The 26,212-nt window shown below is 35.2% G+C and overlaps 1 protein-coding gene across 2 annotated transcripts in view; it reads right to left on the bottom strand.

Annotated features, from left to right (window-relative positions):
• SNTG1 (syntrophin gamma 1) overlaps nt 1-26,212 on the bottom strand; it is a 324,602-nt gene that overhangs the window by 142,338 nt on the left and 156,052 nt on the right. For both annotated transcript variants that reach the window (XM_085052813.1, XM_085052812.1), the window contains exons 2-3: nt 16,633-16,687; nt 6,435-6,569 (exon numbers count right to left, since the gene is read on the bottom strand). In XM_085052813.1, the coding sequence (XP_084908939.1) occupies nt 6,435-6,569; nt 16,633-16,659 (162 nt within the window). In that variant the 5' untranslated portion in view covers nt 16,660-16,687. The remainder of the gene's footprint in view (nt 1-6,434; nt 6,570-16,632; nt 16,688-26,212) is intronic.

Below are 26,212 nucleotides of genomic sequence, written 5' to 3'. Positions count from 1 at the left end.
GTGGTCATTCATCTGGTGAGTCTGGATATTCATCTTACAAGAGTAAATGTATGAAGAATTAGTTTGTCTAGATACAGACAGAAAACAAGACCTCTCTTTTCAGAGGATAGAAGCTATTATACATATGGAAGAACATGATAAAAAGCTGAAAGGGTGAAGCACAAAACGGTGGGGAAAAAGGAATAGACATGGAGAGGAATCTACAATAGCACAGTGACATGGAAAAATGTAGGGGGAAATAAAGGAGGGAAATGTTAAAACATAAATTTTGAAATGTACCGTTATAAAGATCGATACATTGGCAGAAACTTCATAGATCAACCTGTAAACATTTAATGCCATATATTCAAAGTCATACTGTCATATAGTTTATCACCTATTTTTAATCCTGCTACATTTTGAAATAAGAAAATATAATGAGATTTTTTTTTAATTTTATTTAATTATTGCATACACTTTCCAGGTTTTATATACTCTTTTTGGTAATGGTTTGCTCTTTCTTACTGACATTTCTTCAGATTGATTTACATGAGCAAGTTTTATACTCATTCTGAGTGTAAAGGACACAGGACACAGGTCAGTCACATTTCCAATCTGAATTAACAGTGTTAACAAGGTTTGCCAGCAGACTTGCTCATCTGCTAACAACTTCCATCATGTGGCATTTGAAGCTTGTCTCATTATTTCAGCTTCTCTTGCAACTGGAGATGGTTGGCAGTAAGGGAGGGAGGACTGCAACATGCCTGGTCGACTGGAAATTCCCCCTCCTCTGCAGCTGTGCTGGACACTGAGGATGGTAAACACAAACTAGAATAGAAAAAAACACTCAACCCTTCATTTGCTCTTACTTCAAAATGTTCCTGGTCATTTTGACCTAAATATCTACTTAGACAATTTCTACTCATACAATTGATTCATTTCAGAAGTACTGCATTTCTTAATATTGAAATTAAAGTGAAATAAACTCATAAACCCATGGTCAGGATCTGAACTCTCACTAAGTCTAGTAACAAACATTCCCTGTAGTTTCCAGCTACTGCCTCACATCATACACTGCCACAGATCAATGTTTTGGGTTCTCTGAGTTTATTCTGATTTGCAATATTTTTCTTTCTTGTGGACAAAAAGCCTTCTTCCAATGAGGAAAAGTTCTTATTTTCTTTCAAATCTGGTGCTATAAGTGCAAATTTTAACCTCAGCTGATTGCTACGCTTTTTACTTATAAGTAGCTGCAGAAAAATAAGCTGCCTTAGGCATTCCCTAAATAATCATATTTACATCTGTCAGGTTGTCACTTTAAAGCTGTCCAGATCGGCAGGGAAAAAAGTTACCCCCATCTGATAGATATTTGACGACTTCTGTGAAAAAATGGATTCACTCCACTGAATAGCTGACAGATACCAACAAGATAAAAAAAACCCAAAGATCCTTACTGGTAGCTTTGTGAAGGTAACAAGAATGGAATGTGCTTGAAAGGTGACCTATCTGTGCACATATTTGCAATTCTCTCCCAGACAGGGCGTTTCATTTTGGCATAATTTATAATACTCAACTATACAACAGAATCAAAATTGTAAATAAAGACTATAAAGAAAATAAGTCAAAGCCATTAATTACCATTTTAAGCTTTTGATTTTCTTTTTCTATTTCTATTCATTAAATTGCTAATGTTAATTGAACTTGTTTTACCAACACTAAAATATATGTCAAGAAAATTCATAATTTTCAAAAGAGAATTATCCAATGTAACAGATATAAAATTAACTCTCAGGAAGTCTCAAAAAATTAAATATTCAAGCAAGGAAAATGTAATAATTTTACCTTACTTTCCAGGCATGTCATCATTAAGTGATGTGTTCTGAATTTAAATTTATTCTTAAAAATTAATAATAACTCGTCTACTGAAATTTTAAAAATCAGGAAAAACATTCTATTGTGTAAAGTTTTTAAGTTAAAAAACTTTTTTATAAAAAGCTAAAAAAATAGAAAATTTCTAATTCTTTTAATACTTTATGTGCTTTGTATACATTTATGAATCTTTCAACAGTTAATTTCATAATAGCAAAAGGACAACTTTCAAGTGAGATATCATATGTTCTTTTGCTTACAGTAAAAAAAAAAAAAAAAGACTGATTAACAATATCAGAAAACAGATCTGGCTACAGTGCAACAATTTAAGGCAGTGTCACTTTCTGGCCTTGGAAAAGGTGTTTATTCATAGTTTTTTCTCTATCAAAAAACCAATTATAGTCCATAAGCTACATTAGATACAATTGTATCAACCTCAGTTAAATGCTTAGACAAATGCCATGCTACTCTTGAGAGCTGTTGCTCTATCAATTCACAGAAAATGTGCATTCATTTTTAATTAGTATTGAATTATGACTGACCTTCACACAAGTTTCCCCCAAAGATACTTAATTTAAAAATCAAACCACTAAAATAAATTATTAATGTTTAATTAATTAATGCATTACTACACAGCAGCATAGGAATAAATTACTTGAAAGAAATGTGACTCACTTGTATGTTATCAGGTGAGTTAGCAGTATTTTGTAAAGTACATGACTCTTTAACTGAACCTTTAAGACAATTTTTTAAAAATGCAAACTATCCTGGTCGCTAACATTTGCCAGCTGCTCACAATTTATTTTAATTCTTTTAGAAAAAATAGTAGCTGATTCAAATCATCCATCCTGTCAGATAGTCCATTCTCATACCCCTAATTTATGGATTTCACATTCACATAGACTCTATATGTAGAAAAATTCCTGACTACAATTAGTAAACAAAATTTATGAAAGAAAAGAAGAAAAAAAACCACAGCTTCCTAGATAGATAAACTACTTATCTTCATAAAGCACAATAATCTTTCTCCTTGAATTTCAGGTGTTCATGAAAGGTAATAGAAATTGAGAGGATTAACTCTAAAAAATATTGATTCTGGAACGGCAAATACTAAAACCTTTCCTAGGAATAAATCTACTTCAGATGAGACATGCCATATCTTAGGCTATCTCATCTCCCATCATAATTTTCATCAAGTTCAGCATTAGGCTATCCTGGTTAGTCCAGGCTACTGAAAAATATGTCTAAAAGGATTGGGAGTTTCCTCACTGCACATTGTTATCTGGAACACCATACAGCAAACTGTTGTGAGCATAATTTCAAGTAATTGAAGAAATATGCTTTAAAGCATATAGAAAGAAATTCTATAATTCTGCCATCAATGGTGATGAAGTTCCCACGTGGTTTAATTCAGCTCTTTTCATGGCATTTCCTACCTCCCTTGGGAGAAAAAGGTGTGCCTGACCTAACAGAAAGTGGTCTTATCTTCCAACACAAGATACTCCAATTTAGGCATACAATTCCCACAATATAAAACCTCTCTACAGGCAAGGATTTAATCTGGATTAGTGAAAACACTGCCTTCTACACTCTGAGTTTCACAAAATGATCTCATACCACTTTTGGTCATTCGCACTGAAGCTCAAATCTACCTTGGATATCTGCTAGCAGCATAATCCTGAACCCACTATGTTTCTTACTCTTGGAAAGCAAGACTTTCTTTTTGCACACAGAAAGAAATCTCTTTAATACTTACTGATGCAATCAATGCTCAAATTTAGATGTTCTTTGTGATCATTTGAATGATGGTTGAAGCGGTATGGAATTGCTATAGGTACAACTACAGGACCCTCTCTAACACTATCATTTTTTTTCAACTCACTGAAGAAACAGATGCTTTTTTTTTTTAGAGTTTAACACTGTTAATTTTGATTTTAATCTTTCATGCATTTGATTTTCTTACTTCAAACTGTACACAACGAAAGAAGAAACAAGGTTTCTTTTCACCTCTTTAGTTTTGGAAACTAGAACTGTTTTACACCAAAAGGAAATGTTCTAAATTAAGAACTAGGTCCTTATCCCTTATACACTCACATTAAACAGCACTTCATTCCTAAGGAGCCATTGACTTTATTTAGATTATTCCACAGGATGCAGATCTGGATGCTGCTGGAACATTAAGTGCCTGTTTAAACTCTGTCCTACACAGAGGAGCATGCAAATTGATTCAGACTCAACAAACAGAAGAGATACTGTTCTGAACTAGAAACACAGTAAAAGCCTTCCGTTCCATACCAGTGCAGCAGTGATAAAGCAAAACGATAAATCAAGTTATTTGAAGATTATTTATTTAAACAGATTAAAAATTACTTTTACTGTAGCTACTTGTCTGTAAAATTTAACAATACTTTTGTTCCTCAGTTACAAATTTTATTTTTATGCTTTAAGAGTTAATTCTCTGAGACATTCAGTGTCAGTTGCTAATGAAAACCCTTGCTTTGTAGAATCCAGGTAAAAGAAAGATAAATGTAGTCAGTTAACTAGAATGACAGAAAGAACAAAATGAAATCAACCAAACAAAGTAAAACATAAGAAAAATAAACAAACAAAAAATTAAACCTAATAAATCAGGAATAAAAATGAGGAAAAATAGAAGAAAAAAAAAAGAAAAAATAAGAAAGCTTGTGGGACTTGCGTGATTATAGTATATAATCAAAGCACATGATTCCAGATTATTTAAATTACCTGTGACAAAAGGACAGCTAACTGTCTGTGATATGCCAATCATCCTTAGCTGGAATGAACCTACTGCTACAAAACCTAGTCCTAATCCCAAAGGAAATCAGTGTAAAGTGCTCAAAAGTCACTAGTCTAACAATAACACTTCCAGGAAAAAGAAACTCCACATCAACACACTAATATCAATCAGTTAATGAGTTATGCATTGAATATGCAAATAATATCGGAGAGTTTAGTTGGGGAAACAAATAATCCATTATTTTCTACAGATCTTTTGCAAAACTAAGGAGAGAAAAACTGTAACAGAAAGCCGTGCTGTGAAAAGGGGAAAAATAAATTAATACGCATTTCATGAAGACATTTAAATAACAAGTTCAGCAGGATATTACAGATATTAGAGCAGAATAATGAAAGTCATATTTCTGAGTGATAAAATCTTTTAATAAATAATGCCAGAATGGTGTTGGTGGAATAATGATGCCACAGTGTATGTTGCTAATTGAACAACTGCAGCTTGAGCTTGAACTCATAATTTCTTTCTATCCTGGCTGCTGGTTGTCCTGTCTGTTGAGGATCAGTGGAGTCTGACTGGCAAAAGGAGCATCTATATCCCATATAAAGGACACAGACCTGTATTAGTAAATTGCATTTGTTCAGCATGAAACAGTCAGAGGCTAATGTCAGATCTGTCATGCAAATAAACCCAGACTCTTGTGTCTTGTTTCAGAGAAAAGCTCCGAAGAATTCACCCTTAGATATTCATAATCATGAGGTGGATAATTTGATACATTTTTTCCTTAATCTTTCACACTTTTTGCACTGCTAACATTCTACCAATTTAATTTTGGTTTCTGCTTTGTATCTTTTTATTGTACTTTGTATTTAGGGATGCAGGTATTAAACAGCAGTAGTTAAATAATAAAACAGACAGACATAATAGCACCCACATAACATTTGCATAAACAGATATCACACAACTATGTCTCACAATATTTAACATGAAATTCTATGATAATTTTATTTAGCTCAAAGGGAGACCAGAATGCTTATGATAGTTTCACATAAATCTTAAAAATATCTCTACAAAATATAATTACAGTATCTATAAAAATGTCTGTAGAAATGAATACTAAATGTTTCCTATTATTTTTGTAGCTATCTCCTAATATTAAACAAAAACTTTGCGTTAGAATAGTTCTAAACCCTACAATATGATTTTATATAAAATTTTACGTATCATCCAAATAATTGTAGTTTTTCATGCACAAAATTCAACATGATGCTTAAACAAGGAATCTGACACATCATGTAAAAACAGTAATACATAAACCATACTATTACACTGCTCCATCTCTGTTAACATGATATGCTTCTAAAACTAGTGACCCTCACAGCATCCCTGAAGTTTAGTGCTGTTCTACCATAAGAAGGAACCAGAGCATCAGAGGATAAAAGAGAACTCCTCTACCAGCAAAGCCCTGCCATAAGTATCTTATCAGCTCCACAGACAATACTCAGATATATAAGTACATTGAGTTATCTCTGCTCCTGCAAAAACCACTGCTGGTGTCATTCCTCCCACATTCAATGGCTCCAATACCCAAGGGTGAATGAAGAGAAACAGTAGTGCAGTCATGCATATAACTTAATATCTTATTGCCGCTTTTTCAGTGAGTATTGCTAATATTTACTCAAACATATTAAAATACTCTTAGTCTTAACAGCACAAAATGAAATACCAATCCATGGGAGTAAAGGCATACATGTGTGAATGTACCCACACACACACACACACTGTACTTTTTCTTTGTAAAGAACATCTTAGAGAAGAAATAAAAACTACTTACACCAGAATAGAAAGGCTCACCAGACACACAGATCACATCCTGCTCCTGGATCATCAAAATATCTTTGGCTAAGTGCAGTCGCACTTTGAAAGGCTCCTGGTTACCATCCTGCAGCAAACAAACCCCTGTCTTTGTCTTCAAAGGAAGGAATAAAGAAAAAAAGGTTTTTTTCAGTTAGCACTTAGCATTGTTAAAAGTGGTATTTTGAATCAGAGTACTTAATATATAGGTACAGTCACCATAAATATGTTAACAAATACCCAAAACTGTTTTCAGTGATCACTGTATTTACTGTTTAGACTACAAGAGAAAGAATGCAACAGTGGTAAATAGTAAAGGCAGATTTTGCAATAATAAGGTGCTATTTAACCCATGATGATTTTGTGAAACTCCTTTCAAATTGATTCAAATCATCTGTGCTCTTACTTTCCATCTTTTCATTAAATGATGACACCCCACTTGGATGTGAAATAAAAGCCGATCCTCCACATATGACACTACTTTTGACAGAGAAGCACATACGACACCTCCAAACTAGCCAGATGTGAGTACTGACAGCTAAATGAACCCAGTTGTGGGCTATTTATTCCTTGTCTGTGAATGCAACATTGATTTAACTTTTTAATGTTCCTATTCAAATGAGGATGCTGAGTTAAGAATAAGAGAAAATAAACAAAAGACTACAACTCCCTGTAGTAACTTAGTTCTTGTTCCATTTCTGTATTTTACATTTATGACTAAAGATCAGGAATTCTGTAAGATTCTTCAATACAGAATAAATGATTTTGCAGCAATTAACAGTGCCTTTGTGGTAGTACTTACCTGTGCTATCTTTTGGGGCATTAAACATGAGAGGGTTGAGCACTGAAAAAGATGGCACATGAAAGTACCATCAGTATTTAATTTTCCCTGAAGGTTATGTTGAAAATAGCACTCTTTGTAACACTTCACCAATGGGTAAGATTCCTACTGGTAGAACCTTTTTTCCAATATGAGAAATCTGCTTAAAAACAATCTAAAAACTTAGCCTTACAAGTAATTTACCAGTATAAGTATTTGCATAGATACGTATATAAATCTAGATCTGGAATAGATAGATATGTATAGATATAGATTATACAGATATAGATGATATAGATAGATTATATAGACAGATATATAGATATAGATATATAGAAGATAGATATAGATAGATATAGATATAGATATAGATATAGATATAGATAGATATAGATATAGATAGATATAGATATAGATATAGATATAGATATAGATATAGATACAGATAGATAGATACATATGTATCTCAAAAAAAATTCACATGTTACAGAAAGTATTTAAAACCTTGGACTCATCAGTGCCAATAATAAAACTTTCACTGTCTTCATAGAGGTCAGATTTCAATCCACCATCTGTAAAAAGCTGGCTTAAGAGGAGATCAAGGAAAGAAAAGTATTTCTGTGAACTTTAAGTGCCAAGGCTGACCTGGCTGAATCTGAGGGCTCTTTCTCAGACAAGAGTTTAAAAGAGGATTTGGAAGATCTCCCCATAATGTGCTCTTACGTCCAGAGCATGGAGAGAACAAACACAAATATGGAACTGACAGTAGGCCACTGGCAAAAGAGAAGTTTATATCTCTCTCATGAGGCTTTAAAAGAGGTGGAAAGGTCGAGGACAATCTTTAAATAGCTCTACATAATGCCCTCCACTGACAAACTGTTCTGTCACTTCTTCTCCATACTCAACGCTCAAACTTTGGAAATTGTTTTTTCTTGGATGCCAGGAGCAAATGTGTATAACTCAGCCCTGACATTGAAAGTGGCTCTGACACTGCTTTTGTTATTTTTAAACAAGGTAAGAAAATAAAAAAGAAGACTTCCATGCATTGAACTCACACTCAGGTCAGTCGAACCTCTGGTCAACAGTCATCCTACAGCATTTTTCTAATATTACTATCTTTTTTTTTTGTTTTATTTTAACAGGATGAGAGAGAAAATTATTGACGTGCACAGACAAAATAAATGGATCACAGAAGGAGCTAGGATTTTAGTAGCACTTAAAAATTCTCTCTCATATCATACATAAAATGTTACGATATTAAAATAAAGACTGGTTACGTCCTTGGAACTTCTGCTTTACACATTAAAATGCTTCCTCTCTCCTTGGAGTTGTAAAGTAAGCAGTAAGTGACAATGGAAGTTTAACAATGTGGACTGTAAATAACTGTGGTTAAATAAAGGGACTAACACTTATTAAATGCCTTTCTTCTGCAGCAAAGTTTGCAACATGACTTTCCTCCTCCCTGAACAACTGTCAGTAGCATAAATTCTGCTTCTCATACACTGGGTATAGTAACTCTGCCTTACTTGATTGCACATTTCTGATTTGATCAATAACCTTATAAAATCTCCAGAGTCTTTCTGCAAAAGCTGAGGGGCTACTTTGTAGGAATTAGAGGCAACCACAGCAGGAACAATTAGATATTAGAATAAAATTAAAATTCAAGCCAGTTTCTAAATGCATGTGAGCTGAGCTTATTCAGCCTGAACAAACAAATCAAGCTTGGGAACAGCAAAATATTTTGGCCCTTGGAAAGATTGATCACACACACTCAGAGACCTTATTTACATCAGACATTCTAAAATGTAATGAACCTCTTTACTGTTGTTGGGTTTTATGAAAGCTAATTTACAATACAGTTCAAAATTAAATCTTCAATTATAGTACCTCCTTCCCTCTCCTACCTGAGAGCAGCATTAACAACCATGTAAAGGAGAAGAATGTAGTTGAGTGTCATCAGGTAACTTCAAAAGAAGACCTTGAGAACAAAGACTGGAATTTAATTATGTTCAATTTTGCCTGGTGAAACTTCCTTTTTGCTGCTCTCACCCACCCCATTCAAAGTATTCCATAAACTGAATCAAATAAAGATATGAGCTCCTATTCCATAGCTGGAAATTAGGGAAGGCAACCTCTATACATACTTTCATGTAAATTGCTGTGCACATCAGCAATTTTTATTCATGTGGCCCCAGTACAATTATTCTGGTTGGAGGAAGGGAGGTCAGCTGTCTAGCCTATACCCCTGCCCTCCCCTACACTTGAAGAGCTTAGATGGTATGCATGTGTGATTGTGGGAGTGCAGAGCTATGGCTGCTGTTAGCTTTTGTTCCTGGTACTAATTTTCAAGGGATTCCATGTGAGGCTGTGCTAAAATTTTTCCCTTGGAGCCTTTTCCATGTCACTGGCAGAGGGCTGAGCCCTACTCCTGTCTTACAGCAGCAAGACACATGCAGCACATCGCCTGAGCTGCTGTCAGAGCAGGGCCATGCAAGGCATCCCCTCATGCTCAAACGTGTGAAACACTGCATCACCTCACAGCAGACATGCAGAGAGAAGCAGAGTTCAGCTGCTAACAGTTTATAAAGCCAATACACCTTGATTGAGCCCAAATCACCAAGAAAATCACCCTATTGATAGAGTCGGGCTCCTGTTGAGAAGATGGGGAGAAAACTGGGTGTTTGAAGTCACACATTTTTTATTAAGTGGAGGAGGTGTGTTAAAGAATGCATATGGAAGCATTGTAAAACAGTGGAAAAAAAAAATTAGTTTCCTTGGGGGAGAAGAGCCTGTGGCTTCAAGCAAAAGCAGTGATGAAGGAAGATAGTGGTACCTAAGTAACAGATGCAGTGAATGTTGCACTTGCACAAGGCTGCCTCTGTCATCTCAGACAACAACGGCAACTCACCGTTTAAAGCTGAGTTAGATAAGAACACTGATGTGGCAAGAGCTGATGTCCTTGGAACTGCTTACAGCTCCTGAACTAATATAACTACAAGAGGCCTATAAAACTGATCTCCCTTTGCTTTGCCACACCAGCCTGTGGTGAACATTCTGCTTTAGGTCACTATCAAAGAACAACATAGGTTGGCAGAGCCCTTAAGGCAGACTGCTTCTCCAAAGAATATGGGCACACTCTGATCATTATTAGCAACAAGGCAGTGAAAAAAGGCCACTTAAAAACCCCTGACTTACAGCACATTGTCCCTACAGGCTATGTATAAGATCTAGAGGTTCCTTTCCTAAAAGGAATTTAGAAATGCTTATATACCAAACCCAACATTTCATGTTTGTTAAATGGTCTTCACAAATAGTTAAGAATTAATTTCAGAGGAAATATACATGAAAACTACAGTTTATACATCTATGACAGCAGCAGAGTATCTACCAAACACGTATCAAAATAAATACTGCAGGAGAAACATCATTAAAGTTACCTGTTCATTTAGAAGACAATTTCCTGCATAAATATTTTTTAAATTTATCTGGCCTAAACAAGTCTGCTGGCAGATTTTCTGTTGAAGAATTTTTTTTTTTTAAATGTCCTTTTTTTTTTTTTGGCATTTATGACAAAAAACAAACTAAAACATTTCCTATGTTTTATTCTGTAAGAGACTTTCTCAGTATTTCAGGCAATTTTAAATACTCGTAATTAGTTTTGAAGACATGGCTATATCTTCTCCTTTATGCTAGTTTATCTATGTCTCTGGCCTTACAATAATAAAACAATTTGTTTAGCTTTGCTTCTTCTAGTTTCCTATCAGCAGGAATACTTCAACAGATATCCCAGAATAGTTTAGTCCACAAGCACGGGGAAGAAAGGATGAGGAAAAAAAAATCTCAGCATATTTTCTATGCAAGGTGACCTGGATTTTTGGTTTCTACTTCAACTGTTATGTCCTAAAATAAAGCAAGCCTCTGCAATTTGGTTTTAAGCCCTGAAATTTATTCCTACTATCAAGAACATGATAGCAGTAAGGAGAATGGGTTACAAAACTGCCTTAAATGTGTACCTAGCTCCTTCAGATTAATATCTACCCTTTTGGATGCTTATTTGAACTGAGGCTGACCTTCGAGCATTTGGAGATATGTCTGTCACTGCTTTATAATCGTAAGTACAATAATAAAAAAGGAAATTGAATCAGAGGTTTAAGGAGGTAATGGCAATGAATTTAAGGAGGTAATAGCAATGGATTGAAGAGGTAGGAATATGTGTCAGAGCCATATAAAGGATGTTTTTTAAACAGTCCAGCTACACATTCTGTGGAAGTATTGCTAGCTTAAGTGAAAAGCACTTATATTGTCAAAAACTGGAATGCAGCCCAGACACACAGGGATGTGTTCAGCTTGTCATTCAGAGCCTCTTCAATCAGATACCAACACTTTCCAATCCAAAGGACAGCCAAGTCCATTCCTGCATACGAATTGTACACTCCAGACTGCAAGAACTGCAGAAAGTTCTGAATTCAAACTTGAACTTTTTAAAATTTGATTTGTCAGGTATTTGCCAGGTAAGTATTTGTAGTGGTATTCTTTCAAAGTGATTTTATTGAATGAATGAAGTCTTACAGAGAAAGTCCTTGTTTCATACAGTCTGTAACATAACGTGTAAATTGGAAATTTGGGTATTAAAAAGTATTTATAAAAATATGTATATATATATATATATGAGTTTCTTACTAAGCTAAGGTACTTTTTAGAGCAAAGATTTTCTTTTTCTGACACTATAAGGATGCCACTTTGATGTCAGAATTGCCAATGACCTAACTGGGACTACAGAGATAACGCAAAATTGAAGGCTGCTGTGAGGACATATATGCTTCTTTAAATTGCTGCACCTTTTATATGACATTCTAACAGACATTGTAAATTACCAGTCATTTTCCATCATGCGATTTTGAGATTAAATCATGAGTTGAAGCTTCATTTAAGAAAAATTCCAGAAACCCATGGTATTAGAAATCACACTATTGCTATTTAACAGGATTTCTAAACAAAGGAAAACAGCAGCTTAGTCTGAAATTTGTAAATCAAAAAATGGCATAAAGGTGACTAGAAACAGACCATAAAAGCATACAACAAGATTTAGGGAAGAAATTAATGAGGAAGTTAAACATTACTTAAAATTTAAAACACGTTTTTTTGCAGGCAAAAAGCCCCCCCAACTAGATGGATGTTGAAATAGAGGTCACTACACCTTTGAATAACAGAACACATCAAATTATAAAGTTTTTGAAGTCTACAAGAATATTTATAGGATCCATAAAGCAGAGGACAAACCATTTACCAATTCAAATTAATCCTTCAAAGAAACAATGGACAGTACTGTGAAAACAAATTAATAGAATATAAGCACGGAAATGAATGGGGTATCTATTAACTAAGATAAGTTTGATGTTATATTGGGGGGGAGGTGGAAAACCAAGCTATTAGAAGTAAAGAATGAGATTTCAAAAGTTAGAAAAGTTAGAAAGCTGCTCATGCAGCTGGTTCACAAAGTACAAAGAAAATATGAACTTTAAAAAAAAATTGCAGGGGAAAATGTTCTAATGCATTACAATCATCCCAAGTCTTCAATTTCAACAGAAGGATACTTTCACTGCAGAGGACAGTATTATGTCAGAGACTGAGGTTATCTTCCAAGAAATAGTTTTCAGAATATAGAATAAGGTCAAGTGAGTACAGGAGAGTGTTTTAAGAACCCAGTGACTCTATGATTTATGCTCTTGCAAAGTTCAGAAAGCTCAGGATAAAGGTAAAAGGGGAGCTGGATAGTCTTATGGTTTAGAAATTGTTAAATAGAAGAACCAACAAGATGGATACATTTGCTGATCAGTGAAGGAAAAGAGCATGGAATACTGAATAATGAAATATGAAACAGTGAAAAACTTCCCACAAGTAGTGAGCAGAGAAGCCATACACCCCCACAAAAGAAAAAAGAAAAAAACAATCCCTTCTTCAGAAACCAAGAAATTTCCCTTAAAAATGTGTGTATGTAAGACCTCCTCTTTTTGTAGTGCCATTTGAATTGTCTAGCATAGAAGGTATTTTCTTGCAGAATAAAACTACTCCAAGATGCCTTGAAATGCAGCACAGCCTAAAGATAAGATGCTTGGGGGAGAAAATAATCTTTAGGATTATAGAAATCACTTTGAGATTGAAAACAAACTCTACCTGTCTACATATGTGTTTAACCTCTCATTACAACAACCCTGACTGCTCCAATCAGATCCGCACTGGGAACTGAGGCACAAAGTACACATGCAGGTACCTACAAGGAGACAAGATCATTTAAGTGTCCAAATCTCAAACCAAATCCCACTAGTAGACAGTAGAAGAAATTAGGGATGCATGAAAGCATCAGTACCATGAAAGAACTAAGGTTCCTTCAGAGACCTCCAGTGCACTAGAGCATCAGTTACTCAGAATGAAAAGTCATTTACGGAAAAAAAATGAGTATGTTGTGGACACCATGAAAAACATGCTTCAGCCTTAGTGCATCTGCGTGGAAAATTTTGGTTTTATGCTAATTGAAACTCAGTTCAAACCATTTACTGCCATTGGTAAGGATGGAAGTACCAACAAGAATCTGAGCTGCATTCACCAGTTTGGGAGAGCAATCTCAGTTCTTCTGCAAAGTAGTGGCTACAGCGCTGGATAACATATGCAGATGAAAGAAAACAAAAAGGGGAAGAGGAAGATCAAATAGTCAAAATGCTTCCCAAAGCTTTCATTGCCACTTTCAAAAACGTCTTAGTAACTATTCTGGCATAGAATACTAGAGATATATTCCCAGATATGTAGTATGATTGAGAATTTGATACAATAGGGGATGGAGGGGATAGAAGCCTGCAATTTTTAAATGCACTGAATAGAGTTCCAATTAAACAAAAATACCTGGAGCAAAGTCTACAGCTACTTTATCTTTCATGTCAATAGGTGAAATAAATATCAGCAAAATGTTTGTGGCTTGAAGTGACTAAACTAGTGCCAAAGATGTGTCAAGATGGAATAGAACCACAAACTAGTTAAGAATGTAGTGCCACAATGGGCTTTTCCTGAGCTGCTATCATCAACTTCCTAAGAAGCTCAAGTACAGGATGAAGTTTTGGTGACAAATCTGGCAAATTTTAAGGTATTAAGAAAGTGCTGTCTGTGAGTTTGTATGGGATTTGTGTGGCTCATCATGAACATAAACATATATTTGGATACAGTAGTGTATATGTGTGCTCTGCCAGCATATGCCTACTGGGGATATGTCTTCACCTTCATGACTGTCTGGACCTGGGCTTATGGAGCTGCAGCAGCCTCTCCTCTCTTGGGCTTTTAGATCCAGCTCACTGTATTTTCCCCCAAACAAAAACCAAAGTAGATGCTAAGGTTTTACTTAAAAATTACCCTATATGCAAGTTTAAGACTGCTGATGACTTATTTAGACAATAAGCATTTGATGGAAGTAGGTTGAAAATCTGTATTTTATTAGATTTGTTTTGGGAGGAAAGAGAGGAGCCATAGTCATGGAAGTGATACCACTGTTTCTGTGGAACAAACCCCATTTTACACAAAGCATGTAAACTGGGGTTAAGTCCAACTCATTTAATTTTATTTAAATGCTAGTTAAAGGAGCTCCTTTAGGGTCTCCAGATTATGGAGCTTTTTTAGGATGAGTGGCATCACCCTCTCCTTCCCTTGCCTACCATGGAAGCTCCAACATATCAGCTGATTTTTAAAGAGTTGAGTTTGAAACCAATGCCCCTGTTAGAAACCAGATACAGATCTGTCAGTGTACTTGCACTGTAAAGGCTAAGACAGGATACATATGCCAAGTCATCTTTCTGTGGCTGCTCTTTTCACTACTTCTGCTGGACACGGAGTGAAGCTAATTGCCACTAAATAGTCTATACTACCATAGAATTTAAAGAATAACAACAGAAAAAAAAACATGAAAATAATATGTATCTTCCTCTTTTCCTGAGTAAGTATGTTCAAAAAGAAGTAATAATAATAATAAACCCAAAATCAAAATGCCCTAAAAACATGTTTTAACTCTTGGTCAGCCATGAAACAGTTAGGAAGTTGGACTACATGATCATTGCAGGTTCCTTCCAACTGAATATATCCTATTTGAAAAGCAAAACCTCAAAATTAATAAGATTTCTTTCTTCCATGCAAATAATATGGTATCTACTGCTATAAAATTTACACCGTGCATGGATCTTCTGAGGTGTTAAGAGCCTGACACATACCACCCTGGAAAAACATGGCGGTATTCTTTCCCAAAGACAAATTTCATTTTAATAGTAGTTTTTGAACCTACTTCTCCTTGCAGAATGCTGTCATGATTCAATTTTCTTTAGTCTGTTTATTTTCTCTTCTTCCCTAATTTATTCTAACTGATTATCAAGTCACAATTGGCTTTAGCTGCAGTTAGTTCTTGATTTTACTGCTGTTCCCATCATTTCAATTCTGTTTTCTCATGGAATCATTGTCACATTTAAAGTTCTAACCAGTTTTCTTGTTTCTAGTCTTAACTTCCTAAATGCTGTTTGTGGTTTTCAGTGACCAGGTAATTGTCACGATTTTTAATTATAATAATGCATTAACATCATTACATAATTTGCTGTAAATGGTTCTCACTGTGTCTCAATTGCTAAAGTTGTTAAAATCACATTAAAATAATTGTTCATACACAATCACTGAGTAAATAAGATGCCTTTGACAATGTCTACAAATATATTTTATTTGCTTTCTTTAAGGCAAATTAGTATGAACACAGAAAGCACTTCCCTCATTCTAGTGGACGGGGACTGAAGTATTTTGCATTGACATTATGAAACTCATTTTAGGCAAAAATCACCCTCTCACCTCATTAAATCTGAATGAAATTGCTTTTGATTTTGGTCATCCTCATAACTTCCCTTTTCTTCACCCACCTTTTCCCCATAGTTCTACATTTCCCCCTTGATTCTGCAGAGCAGAACCAGACAGATTTCTGACTCCATTGATGTTTTCCTTCATGTACAGGCTTTCAGACATAAACACTTCAAGAAGAGCAAAGCTCACACAAAATATAGCCACCTGCACCTACATTGTGCCTAAAGAGGGAAATGTGAACAGAGGTGAGGTCTAGTGATGAATACACTTGTGCAAATTCTTTCATCTTCTACTACAAAGTCCATCTGCCACCATGAAGTGATCAGCTGAAAAAATCATATTTGATTATAGAATTCCTAAAATTTCAGGGAAAGAAAAAGAAAAGGGTAAAAAAAAAAAAAGCAAGCATCTTGCATATAAAAAGGATTAAAAGTTCATTTATTTTCATTCTACTATTGTTTGAAAAAAAGAAATCTGATCCTACCTCTTCACAGGCGGTCCTGAAATCCATGTGCTATGACACAGCAAGTGATATTTGTCTAAAATGGAGAGAAAGATTTCATTAGAATGAAAAAGATATATCAAAACATAAAAGTTATCTGTCTGAGATGAGCAACTGCACTCCTCTTTGCTAGGTCCAGTTATAAGCCATTGCTTAAAAGGAGAAATGATCAAAGTTGCAACAGGATTAGGAAGATGTTAGAAGTTGTTCCTGGTTCTTATAAAGTACACAAGCTGGTCTCATTGAATATAATCAAAGGAATGCTTATGTTGCCACCACCTCCTCCCTTTCATAGGACATTCACACACACTTTTCTTACTGCAAATGTCATTTTCTTTTTTTTTGTGTTTTCCAATTTTCGTTTCAAAAGTAAAAGTATACTCAAAAGTAACAAAAATAGAGACAATTAAGTGTTGCTCTTCAGAGCACTCCTCTTTTAAAAAACCTTTTTTTCTACCCTAATTAGAAACCATCACACACCAGTACATTTTGTCTCACTTTTTATTAACGTACCTAATCTCTCCACAGAAGCCTGTGTCATTTAACAGCATGCTTACTTTGCAGAAATATTTATGAGTTGAAAAACAAATGTTAGAAAAGTCAGGAATATGTGTGAGTGCTGGCAAAATGTCACACCAAATCCTGCGATTATTACTTTGCCTGGCCTTTACCTAAAGCGTATTCATCCCAATGCACACTTATGCATTCATTTATTTATGTGATAAAGCCACTGGAACAGGATGTTAGCAGATGCTAATACCAGTGTCCTGCTGGTGGGTCTGCAATAGAAACACTCACGTATGAGTCAGTAACATTTTCAGGAAACACAAAACAGTCCTGGGCAAAACAGCAGATTCATTCAATGACTGGAAAAAAACAATCCTGTAACAAAATTCTCACCATCAAGTATTTTAACGCTATTTTGTATAAATTATGCACTTGCAATTCTTTGTATGTGTATAGAACTCAAAGTTCCAACACAAAACTTGCACCATTAGCCCACGTTTAAACTAAAATTTAGAATTCTCACATAGTAGAAAAATTTAAGTCCTAATACTTATGATAAAACCTCTTAATAATAAAAAAAATCTCTTCATAAAGTCTCTTGATTTATTTTGCTGCCCTGGATGCAGTTTTATTAAACAGCACACATATGAGGTTAATGTTCTTTATTTCTTGAGCTCTGCCTGGTTCACAGCCTGTGCTCTAATTTCTAGCAAAGATAGCCTAGGCTGGCTAGGTTACAATTCAGAAATTTTAAAAGGACCCATCATTATTCCTTCCTTATCAGCTTTACAAGAGCACCAAGATCCAATAACGAACTGTATCTGTAATTCTGCTCTCAAAATGCTCATAAAATCAAGGTCACTATTACTGTTTCAAAGATTTTCTCTCTGGTGGGACAGTCATTGTGTTACAAAGTATGTTTCCTTGTAATCTTTATGAACCCTTTTCTCAGCTGAGTTAAGCTGAAGTGGAAAAGAGATTTTACTCAGCCAAATATTCTGAGAACTTCTTAGTCTTCGGGAACTATAAGAGCATATATCTTTGAAATATAAACTGAAGTAATGCGCAGTGCTCTCCTTTCTTGGGCCCTGATTATGGCAGGTCACTAATTCCTACTGCAATCAAAAAGTTATTGGCTTGTGTTATGTTCTGCCTTATCAATAAAAGTTCTGCAATGTTTGTCTTTGGGGAACTTTGGTTCCACAGTCAGTGACAATTCCACTTTCATTCTCTTTTAGATTCTCTTTGATCTAAACCTTGTCTAAACCTGGTCATATAGACAACTCAGTATTACTCCTTTTTTTCCTTCTTGCTGGTTTTTATGAATAATGCATTTATTTACTTATTTCAGAAATATTTGTATTATCACATAGAACAAAATAACTTTTACTAATAAAATATTGTCTAAAATTTAAAGCTGGAGCTACATAATTCTCAACATAAATTCATTGCAGAGAGTTTATGTGTTTCTCAGGCAGGCAACATCTCAGTTACTAATCTTTGCAATATAGCTGCCACTGCTTCTGCTCCCCTCTATTTCCTACTGATTCTCATCTGCAGCTGCACAGAGAATGTAAGCTCGTTATCAATGTTCTTTTTCTGACTATCAGCAATTTTATAACACTTGATATTTTACAAACAGCACACAGAAGGTTTGATTACAAAGTGCACTACCTCATAAATCATCTCAGAAATGTCATTGTTTCCAGCATTTATACCCCCAAATAAACACTCTAGATAATTAAATTACAGGAATACATATCATGCATCATGCAGAAAAGTTATATCTTATGCTGGTAAAAGCCCCAATGATTACTAGTTGCAATACACAGAAAAAAGGCAGAAAATATAACCAAAGTAATTTCAAAAATAAAACATTTGTAAAATGATAAACTGTGAAACCCACTGCTTACAGATATCTGTGATAAGCTTCTGGCTAATCTCTGCAAACCCATCTCCAAATCACAGCCACTTTCACCTGAGTACCTTTCCAGCTCTCCTCAGAGCTTCCTTCAGCCTGAATATTTGATTTTTTTTCTTTTTTTTCCCCGCCCCACCATTAGGTTGCTCTGGGACAAGCTGTGCTTCAGAATGTGAGAAAGGAGCTGCATGTGGCTTTGAATAGAGAAGGTGCAGAGGAAAAGGCTCCAGGACAGAGCCTGGTGTGCAGGAACAGAGGGAGGCATGAACAGCATGTATCACTCAAAGAAAGGAGGGCTCCAAAAGCAGTGTGGTTTGCTCTAAAGGGGCTGGGAATCACTGCAATCAAAAATATGTAAACAAGCAAGCTTTGAAAAGTTACTTGCCATCCTTTCAACTTGACTTGCAACCTGCATCTGCTACAAAACTGAGTTATCAGACCTATTTAGCTGACCTGTGCTGACAGATGTGAAAGGAACATTCCGTGACAGACAGGTTGGGAAGAGACTTTGACACCCCCTTGGCAGAAAAAGCAATTATTCAATACTGAAGAAACATTTACCGAGCAGTATTATTATGGCATTTGTGTTCTAAAGGGAAATCAATGGCTAAAACTTAACGGCAAAGATGAAGGCTGTGGCAGCCCTCAGAGACAAAGCTTCATTTAGGATAATGCACTGAGCACTTGAGCTATGCTCTGATCTTCTTATAATAAATCAGTTCATATTCTAGTGCTATAATAGATGTAATTTCACAAAGTACTTCCATGACTGAATACTCCAGTATACTTAATGAAATTAGATAGCAAACTAAATTTCTTGTGCACACAACAGTAAGAAGAGGCACTTTGTGAAGTGTAGGAAATACCACAAGCCAAATAAAATACTATTGAAGTAAAAGTAGGAAACACTTCATTCTCAAGGTTCTGGTGCAAAATAAGAATACACTATTGTATGCACAAATAACAAGTTTATGGAGGAGTTATGCAATATCAAACTCAGTTTCATGTAGCATGCGATAGCACTGCAGGTTGTATATGTCTAACTTGATGAAGGTAATTCACAAGAAATTCTTCCTGTCTGAGGAATGTCTGAACTGCTAATGGGGAAAGAGACTAAAACCATGTTTCAAAGGCATAAATACCAGATCAACAACTACTTATGATAATAATGCAGCACTAATGTTTGCCTTTTCAAGTCCTTCTGCCTCCATTCCTGCCAACATATTTTGGGCTCTACATTCTGTCTGAAAAAATAATATCTGTCCTTTTTGCGTGTGTTAGGAAATTAAACACACATACATTTGTAACTCTGTGGGGCCTTTTGATTTATCAATAATTAAAACTAAACCCCAAACTTTATTATAAATAGGGAAAGTAGATTTGGAAAGTAGATTTAGAAATTATCCTTACATATAGCATTGCTAGTCCTTTGTGATTAATAGGAAACAAAATATTTCTGGAAAAAGAGAAACATTATTTCAAATGCAAATTCCATGATGGCATATTCATTCCATCCAGTTTGCCACAAGGTGTTTGGTACTGGAAGAGTGGTCAGAGGCATGCAGACACCACAGAAAATCAAAGGAGAAGTTGAGTAACTGCAGATTAATAAACCCTCATTCAGTTATTGCTTTCCAGCACACTTGAATTATATTTTGTTTGAACACTGAGTTACTTATGTTCAGTTAACATAATGATTTTTAATAATTTACATATTGGACTCATTTGCTGAAAAATTTCTCAGTGAGTTGGGAACAGTCTCTAGATTCCAACACTTCCTCATACCTCCTGACAAAGCTCAATACACAAAGGGGGATCTGTATATCCATTGCACAGAATTACAGTTTCAATAAATTCAGTACAAGGAAGCTCACAAAGATGTAGGACCCTAAGCTGTATGTACCTCAATCTACCTGATAGTGCAAGGACTGAAATGAACTTTGGAATCAGCAAACCTGTGCACTTCTTTGGCAGGGAGGAAAATAATTACCTGACAAAGCCTTTTAACAAAATGTCCAGCTCTTAGCAAAGCTCATGCTTCAAAACAATTGAAGTTGGCAATTAGTAACTAACATGGTTTTTAATGTTTCATTCATTTTATCTTGTTTAAAACAAGAATGGTATTTATCTGCCAGTCATAATTTATTATTTTAGTGGCAAGCATATTTAATACGCAAGCCAAATTAATGATTCACTCTATAAACAACAATTTTTCAACAGTCAGTGATCCACAAGGCAGTATTAACTGAATGAATGCATCTTGGGCTCCTGTTTGTTTATTCAGTGCTGTTTGCATTAACAATTATCTAGTGTCCCCCAGAACAAACACCCACAAAATGATCTAACGAGTCACCCAATCTGTTCTGGCTTGGAAAAAAAACTACTTCAAATGGCAAAATAAAACAAAACGAAACAAAAACCAGAAAACAGAACAACACAACACACAATATTTCAGAAGGAAAAAGCAGTATTGGAGAGAATAATCTGAAAACAGTGATATTAAATGGCAATGGGCTGCCGCTGCATGTCTTTATGTGAAATGCACTGTGGCAAACTGGAGCATGAAAGTTTGGCTCTGGGTCAAAGTCTGGAATGCTGTTAGAAAAAAACTGAATCTTTTCTCTGGTCTCTCACTTTCCCAATGTTACCCTTTGGTGATTCAGTAGATGTGTCTAAATATAATTATGTACTTGATTTCAAAGAGGAAGCACATGTCAGAGCCCAAGCTTGTACTAAATCTCTCCTTATTCTTCACTGCTCTGGAGGCTGCATGAACTGTGACATGATTTAGATAATTTCTCACTTTTGCCTAAATAACAGTGCCTTTTGTCAGAGATAAACAGAAGTTCTTCTCTGACTATTCAGCACTGCAGTCTGGATTTTCTCTCCATTATCTCTCAACACAAAATTTTTGTATAGAAAATTCCTGGCATTCCTCTGCCAAGGCAATTGTTTCACACTCAAATGTAAATTTCATGCCCCTGGCATTATGCCTAATGCTAATAATTCAGTGAGACTTTCCACATTATACTACATCTTTTGATTTCAGTTAAGTTAAAAGAAACAAGCCAAAAACATTGCACCAGTGTCCCAAAGGAGATTAGAAAATAAACTAATGGTTGCAAACCCTCCAGAAATATTGAGATTTTTAGATCCTTTATAAACACCTGATAAACATATTTATAGCTGTCTGTATAAACATGTGTCAGGTCCAGAGTTAATTGCAGAAGTTCCTAATGAAAAAATAATCATTCACAGTGAAATTCTAAAATTCTGCATATCCTGCTTGAGAAAAATCAAAATAATAATGTGCAATGAATAATTAAAATTGAAACCAGATTAAATAAAGAAAGAACATGTTATCTGACTTAGTAGAGATAATGTTCATTGAATCAAAGTAATACGAATATATTTTTTACCCAGTTTACAAGAGTATAAATAAGCATGTATTTCCGTTTTGTCAATTGACTAAAATTTTTCCCATGTACCATGGAAATACAAACCAGGATTTTTCAACAGATATAACATCATTTCTGCTTTTTTGATACAGTTTGAATCATGAACTCCACTATGTCTTGATAGAGCTTGAACTAACAAGGTAAGAGTAACTGAAAGAAATGACAAAATCTATTCTCAGAGAAATTCACAAGTTTCATTAACTTCAATGAAAACAATATTAATAAGTCATTTTTAATTGCCCCAGGAAAAAAAAAATTCAAATTTAATTTGAAATTTCATAAACAAACCAATATTTTATTATGACCTTTCCTTAATTTGATGGGATTGAAATAAGTTTACTAAGGCCAAAACATTTTCAGTCTGTTTTATCATTAGGTTTTATGAAATTATTCATACAATTAAAAAGAATATTCCTATTGCATATTCACTAAATCAAAAATATGTCTCTTTTATATTACCAACTTATGTATCACAGCATAGCACATTTGTAATGGCACTAGGCCGTATCAGTCCTTTCCACTGAGATGGCAACAGAAATCACAGCAGACCACTGAAAAACCTGGCATCATTTATCTCTCTGTGTAAGTTTTCATATTGCTATCAGGACTTTGCTTTCTACTCAGAAATTGCCACCATCACCAGTTTTGCAACTGCAATCAGTTTCTTTGCTGATATGGAATTGGGCTATTAGAGGTAAAAAGGTTTAGGAATATGACTGGAAGCTACCAAAGAAAATGAGCAGAGAGGCAGTTTGAGAAGCGATGACAGAACACTGAGTCAGTGCAAGCTGGAAAAACAGAAGAAACCAGGTACTTATCTTTGGTAAACAACAACGTCTCTTTGCAGAGACATTGAGCTCAAAAGACTACACTCTTGCATCAGAATCACCTAAGTAAAACACAAGAGAGAGAAAAAAATTGGGCATTACAGGAGCAAGACCACAGATTTCTTATTTAAAGTGTACGAAGGCATCTCTGTGTTGCACTGCTGCTTAGACAAACTGTTGTTTACTGTGTCAGGTCATTGACCCTTGAATTCCACTGATTTTCTAAACTGCTTTTTTTCTTCCTTCCTTTCTTGTATAAAATATGAACTTACAGGTTTCCCATAAATAATCAAGTCAACCACAAAAAAATCGATTAATAGAAATATTAAAATCAGTGTGATTAACTGATCATTTGACAGATTTAGAATAAAGTCTGAACTGCAACTTCGTTTCTAGTACCAGGTCCTGTAAACAAAAGCAATAATCCTGTCTAAGAATTCCTATTAAAACAAGCATGCACATAATTCCAGTGGTCACCATTAAAAACTATGCATTTGTTTTGTCATCTCTGGGACAGCATAGCTACAGCAGAGAGAGAGACCAAGGTTTATTGCAGTTGCTGCTACAGTATTGCCTTATCTGCAAAAGTCTACGAGTAAACAAAATACTTCCTCAGGGTAAGGTAGAAAATCAAGACAAAAACCAAAAAAACAAAAGAAACAAACAAACAAACAAACAAACAAAAAAAAACCCCACACCAAAAAAACCCCTACGAGTAACCTATTTCAGTTGCCAGCAAAGGAAGGAGGAACAATACCATGCATGAGCCAGGAAATTCTAGCTGAGATATCATAATTATTTTTTGCACAGTCTTTACCACATTTCCCTTTCTTTTCTGAGCATATGCTTCTATATAGAAGAATTCAGTACTTATAGAAAACAAACACCAACAACTTGGCTCAAAATTAATCAACATAATTAGATCTTCCACTTGAGTTTTTATGTGATTGCAGCAAAAGCCTCTTTAACTACTCTGGAATTCAGAAAGCAGGAGTTTGTAGCAATGCTGTTGTAATATCATCAAGTCAAGTTTATTTACCATCAAACTGTTCCTGCAGTAGTACATTGTCAAAATGTATAAAAAGGGAACTTGAGATATGCAAAATATGCCACATAGGAAAACACAGCACTTAAAGCACTGCAAAATTAAAACAAACAAAGTTAAGTAGCCAGTGAGAAACACGTCACAGCTAATTAGAAAATATCCCTGTGAGAGCAGCACCCCTCACTGAAAATCCTTTTCTGTAGAAGTGGATTGGAATGGGATTGTGAAATGGTCATCCCAGCTGTCCACACATCCCTGTCCTGCAGGGTGTTAATCCTGCTATAGGCTGTCACAGCAAGTCAGAAAAAACCACCAACTACACTGGGCTCTACTTTTAGAAACTGAGGTTAATTCAGACAAACACTGGCTAGTGGTAAACTGTGCTGATCCAGGAACAATGAGCTGCCACACAATGAAACGTGTGCAAGGCAGGCATGGGTGGATAGCTGTAAGTAGCATCCCTATTTAATCAGTCACATTGTGGGAATTACTTACTTTGGATATCACATTTTCTATGTAATTAACTACTGCTTAGATTAGATTTCACTTAGGGCATTCTTCAGCTCACCGAAAACCAAGAGGCCAAATATTGAAAGTCATAAGGATTTTTCTTTGTAAAATCTTGGACACATTCATGATGCAAGGTAATTGTAATAAAAGTGGGACTAATATCACTTATTCCTTCTATGATTGTTTTTCACACACCACTAAATGTAGATGACAAAAGATAAAGAGAATGTGAACTGTACAGTCAAGCAGACTGGAAGATGCTGAAGATAAGATGAAAAGGTGTTGCCAGGAGTAGACTGAAAAAATGTGAAAGAATATCTAAAATGTGGTAGGTCAGCAGAAAGGAGTTAGGGTATGTCAAACTGAAGAAGATTTTGCACCATGAGCAAACGGAGGGATGAGGAAGAAGAAGGCAACCTTCAGGACAGTGAATGTCAAGGTTTGTAGTCACCATAGAAAACTTGATTCCAGGGAAATGCACCCAAAACCAAACCCAAATTCCACAGGCATGGTAGTGTTACACCTGTTCTTCCATACATAATACAAAAATAAAGCCATGTCAGCAAATTCATTGACTCTCTTGTTATGCTCCTTGTATGGACTCTCACATGGACTTAGTAAATGACAAGTATTACTCTCCAAAACAACAGGCTGTATGACTCAGGGAATAGTAAAAGGGTGATTTCTAACAGCCAGTTTTCTCACAGCCACCCTAATCCATAGGAAAAGACAGGTAAAAAACATGGGTGTAGGCTGTTTATGTAATTACTCAATGCCAGCAGTCAGTTTCATTGATAATGATAAACATGACCTAGGAACTTCATATTTTGGAAACTCACAAAAAGTGGCAGAATGTTACATGCAGCCAGTATACTAGCTCAAATGACAGCTCTGAGGTGTCTATCCCTGAGAGTACCAGAAGATACATTATTATGGGTTACTTGTCACATTAACTGTTTTTCTAAAGTGGGTTCCAGTGGAAAATTTAGATTGTGAATGCGTAACTGAAACTGAATCATACTGCATACACAATGATGAATTAAAGTTGCACACCACTTAATTCAAGTATTTTTCAATGTTTAACTTATCTGAAAGACTTTAAACATAACTCTTGAAATCAAATGTGACTCAAGTTTCAAAAATTCTATTCACATTTCCAAAATTCACCAGTATAGTAGATGAATATCTATATTGGTGCACTAAACAGTACCAAAGGACTTCTCCACTTCAGACACAGTCACTGAAGCAAAGCAGGAGTTTTGCTCTTCCTTTTTACTTTCCAAGTCTTTCAGGC

Source organism: Lichenostomus cassidix, chromosome 2 (assembly GCF_008360975.1).
Source record: "Lichenostomus cassidix isolate B80296 chromosome 2, HeHo_3.0, whole genome shotgun sequence".
In the NCBI taxonomy this organism is placed as follows: Eukaryota; Metazoa; Chordata; class Aves; order Passeriformes; family Meliphagidae; genus Lichenostomus; species Lichenostomus cassidix.
The sequence above is the reverse complement of the archived record's forward strand: the minus strand, read 5'-3'. Positions and strand labels throughout refer to the sequence as shown.